This window comes from Tamandua tetradactyla, chromosome 10 (assembly GCF_023851605.1).
Source record: "Tamandua tetradactyla isolate mTamTet1 chromosome 10, mTamTet1.pri, whole genome shotgun sequence".
NCBI lineage: Eukaryota > Metazoa > Chordata > Mammalia > Pilosa > Myrmecophagidae > Tamandua > Tamandua tetradactyla.
In genome coordinates this window covers 70,239,718-70,249,254 of record NC_135336.1, presented here as the reverse complement: position 1 = coordinate 70,249,254, position 9,537 = coordinate 70,239,718, and the positions used below count along the sequence as shown (strand labels likewise).

The 9,537-nt window shown below is 39.7% G+C and overlaps 1 protein-coding gene across 9 annotated transcripts in view; it reads left to right on the top strand.

Annotated features, from left to right (window-relative positions):
- The first annotated feature begins 670 nt into the window (after positions 1 to 670).
- ROBO2 (roundabout guidance receptor 2) overlaps positions 671 to 9,537 on the top strand; it is a 648,114-nt gene continuing 639,247 nt past the window's right edge. For 3 of the 9 annotated variants that reach the window (XM_077118710.1, XM_077118711.1, XM_077118709.1), the window contains exon 1: positions 671 to 1,529. In XM_077118710.1, the coding sequence (XP_076974825.1) occupies positions 1,469 to 1,529 (61 nt within the window). In that variant the 5' untranslated portion in view covers positions 671 to 1,468. The remainder of the gene's footprint in view (positions 1,530 to 9,537) is intronic. The other 6 variants (XM_077118714.1, XM_077118712.1, XM_077118715.1 and 3 more) reach the window with 3 other exon arrangements.

Sequence of the window (9,537 nt, the reverse complement as noted above, 5' to 3'; positions counted from 1 at the left end):
ACGGGTAATGAGGCTGCGCCCTGGGTCCTGGAGGATGATCCTTTTCCAGAAAGCGCGTGCAGCTCGGGCAGACAGAGGGATGAATAATTAGGAAGGGCTTCCATGAAATCACTCACCGAGAAAATTACCTGCCCATTAAACGGGACGCGGGGAGGAACAGGAGGCTAGAGCCCACCTAGCCCCCCACCCGAGGTGGGAAGTGGGGAAGGGGAAAAGAGGTAGGCGCCGGAAGGGGAAGGAGTTGACCCGCTACCACGGCCCTTTGCAGCCCGCGGGGCTCCGAATTTGTTAATTTCCGTCCCCCTCGGACTTTTTGGCTCTCCTCCCCGCCTCCACCCCTCTCCAGAGGGCTGGCAACCCCTGCACGAGAGGGTGGCGGAGTCCAGTGGTGGAGAGCTCCGCGCACCCCCTCATCCTCCTCCCCGCCCCCCTCCCCGGGGCAGACTCCAAGGAGCTCTCATTACCCCCACCCCACCCCCACCCCACCCCCCACCCCCGCCGCCACCCCGCTCCCCTCCCGCCTCCTCCTCTTCCCTCCTCTAAATCCTTCCACCCGCGGCAGCTGCAGAAGGAGGCGGACGCTTCGCTGCGGGGCCGCGCGGCGGCGGCGGCGAGTGGACCGAGACCCGCTGGCTGCTGGACCGCGCGCTCCCTTTCTCTCCGGCTCCCTGGCTCCGGGACTCACGTGCCCTACTCCCCTCTCGCTCGCACCGAGGAGACACCGCGGGGGTGGCCGCAGCCTCAGCCCTGCCCCTCACTCCCACCCGCCTTCCCTCGTTCCCTCCCTCCAGCCCCACCACGTAGGAGTTCGGATTCTCCACCCGAGTCGTCCTGATTTCCCTTTTCCTCTCTTTTGGAAACGAGAGTTGCAGGGAGGCACCAAGCCGGCAAAGGAGAGACCCGCCAAGTCTGCCCGCCTGCAAAGTGTTGCTTTGACACGTCCTTATTATGGAAGTTAAGTGAAAAAAAAACTCCGGACGTGGAGCGGCTACGGACGAGACCCGGGGAAAGAGAACCAGTGGGCAGCCCAATGGTTTTTCGGCGGCGTTCTGGCAAGTTTGTGGAGCACTTTCTAGGAATTAGGTCTTCCTTCCTCCCTTTCATCCTCTTGACTTGAGAAAAAAGAACTTGGCTTTGGATGGCAATGGAGCCGAAGGAGAGAGGTTTAGACACACTTGAGTAATCCCTCCGGCTGGGCTGAATTTGTGGGAATTTAGGAAGCCAGAGTGTGGAAGGAAATACGGCAGCTTTTGGAGTGTCCTCTGTTAATTTGGGTGGACCTAAATAAGCTCCATTCAAAACCATTCCACCAACCCCTTTTGATCTTGCGATACGCTCTTCTTGACTTTAATTAGCATCTAGGAAAGTCTAAACTTTGGACCTACCTCTTTTTTTGATACTTATTTTTGTACTTTTGCTCTCTGGGATTGATTTCTTAAACAATCTGGATCCTTTTTAACATGTCAAAATGAGTCTGCTGATGTTTACACAACTCCTGCTCTGTGGATTTTTATATGTTCGGGTTGATGGTAAGTTAAAAATGCTTTTATTCTTTTTTGTCCCCAAAACATTTCTTTCAAAATCGGATGTGTCATTGACGTCTGTTGGTCGGTTTTGGTCACGGCGTGGGGGCTCTTGGCGGGGGAGGGCGTAGAGCTTTTAAGTCTTTTGTTTCTTTAAGTGGTGCAAGTGGGACAGGTTAGTAGTCACCTTTTGTTGTTGTAATTTACTTAATTGGGGAGTTGGGTAATAAATGAAGGACTCCAGTTTTGTTAGAAAAAATGAAGATTAAGGTAACTCCCTTAAAAGCCTCTAACAGTGTTGTACCTGCTCTCTATTTGGTGTTTGCTCTTGTGTTTGAACTTTGGCTTAGAAATTCAAGTGATGATCTAGAGTAATAGACGCTCCGACAAAGATTCAATGGGTTAGGAGTTTGAGAAGGTATCTCAGGGGTCAATGTGTATCACCTGTGTGCCGTTTGAATGCTCTACAAGCACGAAAACAGAATGAAGAATGTCGAGTTTAGGGAGAGAACTGTCAAAAGTAAGACTGGGAGAGAGTCCAGGTAGAAGGGTGGGCAGCCCTGGCTGCGTGCTGGCTCTGGGAGCAGTTCACTCCGCTCAGTCCAAAGTGGGTAAACACAATGGGGATCTGAAGCGGGGGCTGTAGGTACCTCCCTCTACGTTGAATCAGTTTGCTGATCAGGCAGCATTCTGCCTCTGATTCTCCTGTCTTTTGTTCGGATTTAATTTCCTGGGATATTTTCACAGAATGTCAGTCTCTTGTGTGACTGTTGCAAAATCCTTTCTGTAGCCCACTGAATGAAGAGTAGAAAGAATCTCCAATATGCTCTTTGTTTTCAAAAAAGAAACTTGAAAGATGATTTAGTTTTCAACCTTCCAGAGATTTTATTTTTTGCATCAATGGAAGGGTTTGGTATAAGGTAAAGAGAGGAATCAGTACAAGTGTTCCCCTCCTACTGAAAATGTGGATTGTACTACTTTATATTTGTAATTATTGTGCTTGGTCCAAATATATGAACCATCATACTAGCTTGTTGCTAGACAAACTTTCATCCGGTATTTGCATTATGGATGAATACATTATTTGGGACACACTATCTATTTTAGTCTGTCTGTGGGAGCTAACTTTGTTCCTGGCAACAACTGCTTAACAGAACCTAGTGTTTCAGGCTCAAAAAGGAAGCCTTTCTAAAAACATGAGGCAACACAGATGAGTTTACCCACTGTCAAGTGGCTGTTTTCAATCATGGGCTACATGAGTACCTTTGCTCCCAGCGATAGTAAGCAGGGCGTGCATGTGTGCACACTGCTTCTCTCTTTTTTCCCCTCTAAGTAGTAGGTGCTTAGGAATTAATCATTGTGCATTATTTTGCGACCATGTCTATAGTCACTCTTCGTGCATGTTCTTCTTCAGTATGTTTACCTTGTTAAAAATAATAAAAAAGATTTACATATTTGTCCCAAGAGTGTTTGCTTACGATAGGAAGACACAGTGTAAGTTTCTGAATAATATGTCCTTAGAAACCGTGAATTTACACATCTCAATACCAAAAAGGCAGGTATAAATGATATATATTTAGACTACAGAATTATCACTTTTTTTAAAATTCAGTGTGTAGCTAGAAGAAATACAATTAAATTGCTCAGTGGAAGTGACAGAGGAAATCAGAAGAGCTTGGTGTTACAGAATGTAATTAATGTACCAGGGTGTTTGGAGATATATGAAACAAATGCAATTAACCAGCTTGCTGGAACAGCAGTAGCAAGACATTATTTCACCCCTCCTTCCCTCCCATCCTCTCTTCTTCCCTTCCAGCCTCTCCTCCTTCCTCCTTACATCCTTCCCTCAGCCCTCAGCCCCTCCCTTCCTTCTCTCTCTTCTTTCATTCCTTCTGTTCCAACCCCCACCCCCTCCTGCCTCAGAGACACACCTAGAACCTTTGTTCTGATTGTGCATTATAGGATAAAGGGGTATTTGTGGCTGGGCAACAATTAAGCAGCAGAATTCATAGTAACGTATGAAAAATGCCAAGTGTTGAGGAGTTGAAACAGAAAAGGTAATGCTTACTTTTGCATGTGTGAAATTCTTTTTTTTTTTTTTTTTGCATTTAGCATCTGCTTTGTCATAAGCAAAGGAAACTATGGACACACTTAATGAATTAGTCTAAATTCATGTGGTTGACATTGGCTTGCCTTTGGTTTACTTCATAATAACGACAGTCTCTCCATGGGGATTGTTGAAAATTTGGGATGTTAGACAACACTGCCCTCTAGGCTGCTTCCACACACGCAGCTGAGATCCTATGTGTATAATGGGGTGCTTGGTTTGTTGGATCTCTCTCTCACTCTTTCAGGATCCCATGATTTGTGTTTGCTTATTACCCTTCTTAGATTCCAGTGTTTATTTCCCCCATGAATTTCAAATTTAGAGAAGCATGTATCATTTCAAAGATATACTGACCATCCTTGTGCTAGACACAGAAATTAATTTTATTCAGTGGCAAATGATACATAGATTTGCATTGAAATTTGCTTGCTGGGTTATTTATATGTGCATTTTTATAGTATATGAAAAATGTTAGAGTTTGGCTTCCTTCTAGAAGATATATGTTAATATTATTTATGATTTTTCAGTATCCTGCTCCTGAAGAAATCCATAGAAATTAATTATATTAAGTTGGTTGAGAAGTACAAACTTTGGTACTAACGATGTAAAAAATAATAAAAATTTTCTACTGAGATATATTAATTAACTAGGTATAGATTTCTCTCTACTATTATAAAACAGATAATGTTTTTGAGTTTATCTTTTACCCTCCATTTCTCTTTAAATAAGCATGGAGTTTTTCAACCCTTTATAGAGAAGGAATATGAACCATCCCAAGACTTTATACATTAAAATGTAGACTATATCTCATACATTATGTCAGTCTGATATTTTTACAATATTTGTGCAGAGTTTTAAAAATGAGAATAGGTTTCTCATTTTTATTCCTTAATTATTCTTAAATGAAAAAGGCATACATGATATTTTAAGAGCTAATGTATGTGCAGATTACAGATGTGTAATTTCTTATATAGGTTTATACTTTTTGATAAAGTACTTCTTTCAATAATGGGCTCAATATCGTAGCCATATGTATTCAATTTCAGAACTTCAATTGCATATAAGTAACGTGAAGTTTGTTCTTGCAAGTATGCAATAAAACCACGTTTGAATTGGCTTTGTTTGAATAACCTTTGATTCTATGGAACATGTAGCTCATAAGCCAAAAGTAGTCCTTAGTATATAAAACAAGAATATGCATTTTTTAAAAGTTGTGATCTTACAAAAACACCAGCCTTGTTGTCTCAACACGGAGCAACCTGTATAAAGTAGCATCCTTGACAATAAAAATATGGGTATGTAGGTACACCACTGAAATTGGTAGACTTACATAGTAATGGAGGGCACTTATCTATGTGAGATATGTGTCTGGTAACATCTACTTCAGTAGTTGCTGCAATCTTTTTGATAGAATACTTCCTATGTACAATTTGAGTTTGAAGTATAGTAGGAAAAAGAGATTTTCCTCTTTCCTCTTCTCTGTCTTCTCCCTCTTTTTCCACTTCTTCCAACCCCCTCTTCTTCTGCTTCCTCTACTTCTTTTCTTTCTCTTTCTCCTTCTTGATGGAAAGGAGGAGATATGCTGATAATATTCTACCTTTCAATACATCCAGTTTAGGTCTTGACTCATCACTTTTCTTCTGTTATACTATATAACTTTATACAAACTTGTTTTGTACATGTCCTGTCTTTTTCCAATTAATGCACAGATGCCTCCATATCTGAGTTCAGGCAGACAATAGAGAATTATAGAATGCCATTTGATAAATTCTTTTAAAGAAAAGTGTTATTATGTTTCTTACAATACTGCAGGGATCGCCCTAAACGAAAAATTGATATAGATACTGATTTTCTTCATTTTTGAATAATTAATTAACTATTGATTAAAAAATGAAGTAATGATTTTATGAATGCATTTTAAGGAGAAAGTCCCATAAACCCTACCAATATTTTAGCAAAGTGTTATGCTCTAATAGATATCTAATATAGTATCTACAGAGCAGTTTACTCACCCAAAATACATATTTGTAACCCCAAACAGTGATGGAGTCTCAATTCTTTTTCTCTTATTGCAACAATTTGTATCTAATCCTTATATCATCTCTCATCTAATCCCAAGGTTTAAAATTCATCTTTATGCTGATAAAGGGAAAAAAAAACTCCATGAAGGTGTGACTTTGCTTCTTTAAACACTGTTGTGTCACCAGTGCTGTGATAGTATGTGATATATGCAGCTAGTTACTTGACATCTTTGCTTGATGTCTAATGAGACTTTATCAAATGTCCAAGATAGTAACTGCTTCTCTTCCTAGTTATCTCAGTCTCCATAAATGACATCAGTATTCACAGAGTTGTTAGCGACCCCAAACTAGTCGATATACAACTTATTAGCAAGCTCTCATACCTTAGGAATATATCTTGGTACAAGCATTGTGTATGTGTGTGATTTTCCTCAACATTTTATTATGTGCATTTTCAAGTCTATAGCAGAACAGAAAAGCTGAAAGAAGTTTACAGTGACCATTCAAATACCCTCACCCAGATTCTACCATTAACATTTTACTTTACTTGTTTATCATGTGTCTATTATGCATCCTTTAATTCATTTTATTGTTTTAATGCCTTTGCAAGTAAATCAAAATCAAATGTTTCTTAGTAATGCCATCATTCCCATCATGGCTAAAATATGGACCACTGAAATAGCCTGATAAATGGTCACCTTGCTTCCATTTCTATCCTTTCTATCCCCTATCTTATTCCCTTCTCACTTTGTTCTCTACACAACAGCCACAGGGACCTTTTCGGAACATGTAAAGAGAATGGCACCTCTTTGCTCAGAAACTTGCAGTGGCTTCCAATCAGAACTCTGAATAGTGATCTACAATAGTGATCTACAATAGTGATCTATGGGTACAGACCCTTCTATATTTTTCTGACTTCAGCTGCTAATCCTCCCTACATAGACCCTAGGGTTGCCACTATTTTTATTGTGGATTTGCCATTTTAACCATTTTTAAGTACACAATGCAGTAGCATTGATTACTTTTAAATGTTGTGGTACCATTACTACCTTCTATTACTAAAATTCTATTATCGCCTTAAACAGAAACTCTTTACCAATTAAGCAATAACTCCCCATTCCTCCCCCCCCACCAAACCCTAGTTACCTCTAATCTACCATCTGACTATGAAATTGCTTATATTTACTTATTCTAGATATTTCACATAAGTGGATCAGGTAATCTCTGTTTTTGTCTGGCTTATTTTACTTAGCACACTTTTTCAAGTTTCATCCATATCATAGCATGTATCAAACATCATTCCTTTTTTTTTTTTATACATGGGCAGACACCGGGAATCGAACCCGGGTCCTCTGGCATTCCAGGCAAGCGTTCTTGCCTGCTGAGCCACTGTGGCCTGCCCACATCATTCCTTTTTGTGGCTGAATGGTATTGCATTATATAGATGGGATATACCACATTTTGTTTACCCTTTCATCTGTTGATCAAGACTTGGGTTGTTTCCGCTTTTTGGCTATTGTAAATAATGCTGCTATGAACATTGACATACAAATATGTGTATATCTGTTTGAGTCCCTGCTTTCAATTCTTTGGAATGTATACCTAAGACCACTGACAATTTTCCATTCTGTTTCTAAATAAGGGACTAGGCATTTGCTCTTTCCTCTGCCTGAACTACCCTTCCCCCAGATCTTTGCAGGATTAAGCCTTTCATTTTGTTGTGTGCAAATTTTCAGTTGGTTGTATATGTAAATACGTGTGCATACATGTGTGTATATGTTGTACTTAACAGGTGATACAGAATTGACAATTTGCTTCCATATGTCTCTTTCCCATCTGACAAAGAATATTTCTATGCTGAAGATTTTCACATTCACTCTCCCTCAATTCCCAAATAACACTGCTGTCTTTTTTTCAACACACTGCTGAGTGGAGTGTGTCTTTTGTCAGTGCACTCCTTCACATGATCTGATGTGCCTTCATTAGACCATAAACACACTACTTCCTCACTGAGAACATTGACTTATATGATGATATCTAGGCCAGAAATTGAGCTTTTTCTGTATATTGAGATTCATCTTTCACTATTTCCGTTTAAACATTAGCAGCAAATGAAAATGATTACTCTAGTCCAGAGATAGACTCAAACAGTGTTTCAGTTTGCTAATGCTGCCAGAATGCAATATACCAGAAATGGGTTGGCTTTTACCAAGGGAATTTATTAGGTTACAAATGTACAGTTCTGAGGCCATGAAAATGTCCAAATTAAGGCATCAATAAGAGGATACCCTCACTCAAGAAAGGCTGATCGCCTCCAGGGTTTCTCTGTCACATGGGGAAGCATGTGGTGATAGCTGCTTGCTCTTAGGTCCCGGGTTTCATTGCTTTCAGCTCCTGGTTCCAGTGTCCTCCTCTCTGAGCTTCTTCTATCTGATTCTAAGCATCTCCAAATGTCTTTCGTTTGTTTTCATCTCTCTGCTCTCTGTCTTTGCACTCAGCTCTCTGTGTCAGCTCTTTTAAGGAGTCTAGTAAACTAATTAAGACCCTACTTGAATGAGGGGCGCCATATCTCCATGGAATTAATCTAATCAAAACTCACGTCCACAATTGGGTGGGCTCATCTCCATGGAAACAACCTAATTAAAAGACCCCACTAAAAACTTATACTTCAACGGTGAAATAAATGCTGACTTAGAAGTCTTTAAAATTTCCTATCTAATTTCTTTTTTCCACAGATTTGAGATGTAATTCAGATACCCTGCAATTCTCCCACTGAAGGTGAACAATTCAGTGGTTTCTAACATTTCACAGAGTTTTGCAACCATCATCAGAATGTAATTTTAGAATATTTTCATCATCCCGCGTAAAGAAACCTTTAGCAATATTTTCCAGTTTTCTTCTCTCCTCTAAACCTAGGATACCACCAATCTACTTTCTCTAGAGATTTGCCTATTCTGAACATTTCAAATAAATGGAATTATATACTTTATGGTCTTTTTTATATGACTGGCTTGCTTTGCTTGACACATTGGTTTCAAGGGGTATAGCATGTATCAATATTTCATTCCTTTTTATTACCTAATAGTATACCATTTTAATCCTTTCATCAGTTAATGACTATTTAGGTCATTTCAACTTCTTGATTAATATGATAATGCTGCTGTGAACATTTGTTCACAAGTAGTTGCATGAACATATGTTTTCATTTCTCTTGGGTGTATACTAGGAGTAGAATTTCTGGGTCATATCTTAAATCTGTGTTTAACCATTTGATGAAATGCCAGACTTTTTTCCATAGAAATATCATTTTAGTTCTTATCAGCTGTGAAATAAATACTTTCTTTCAGTTTTTCTTGGCAAGAAAGACATTGTATGGCCTTGGTGAATATGATAGATATGATGTTTTGGATGAAACCATTTTAATAGTGTAATAACATGCCTTTAATTTTCAATAGTTCTTATTTCTAAGTCTCTTCTGTGATTGTCTTCTAAATCTTTTTCAGTTTCCTTCTAAATTTTTAGAAATGTAGTTAGCCCAAATTGAACGTGGTACTTTCAATAAAGACCTCAACAAGACTAAACATAAATGATTGGATTATATCTTCTTGGAGTTTGAAGAAACATTTGCAATTTGTGTATTACGACTTTGTCATTGGTGGGACACATGGAGAACTGACACTCAGAGATTTTATGGGCCTTATCACAGATCCATTGCTAGTAATGATAGAGCTGAAGTAGAATCCAGGGATGCTCTTTTTCTATATCTTGCTTCTTCCTTTGAAAGTCTATTTCCAGCTTCCCAGCACTGGAAATCTGTAACAAGAGTTCCAGACTCTAGCTATTGAAAATGACCAGATGCTTCTGTCCAGGCCCACGAGACAATTCA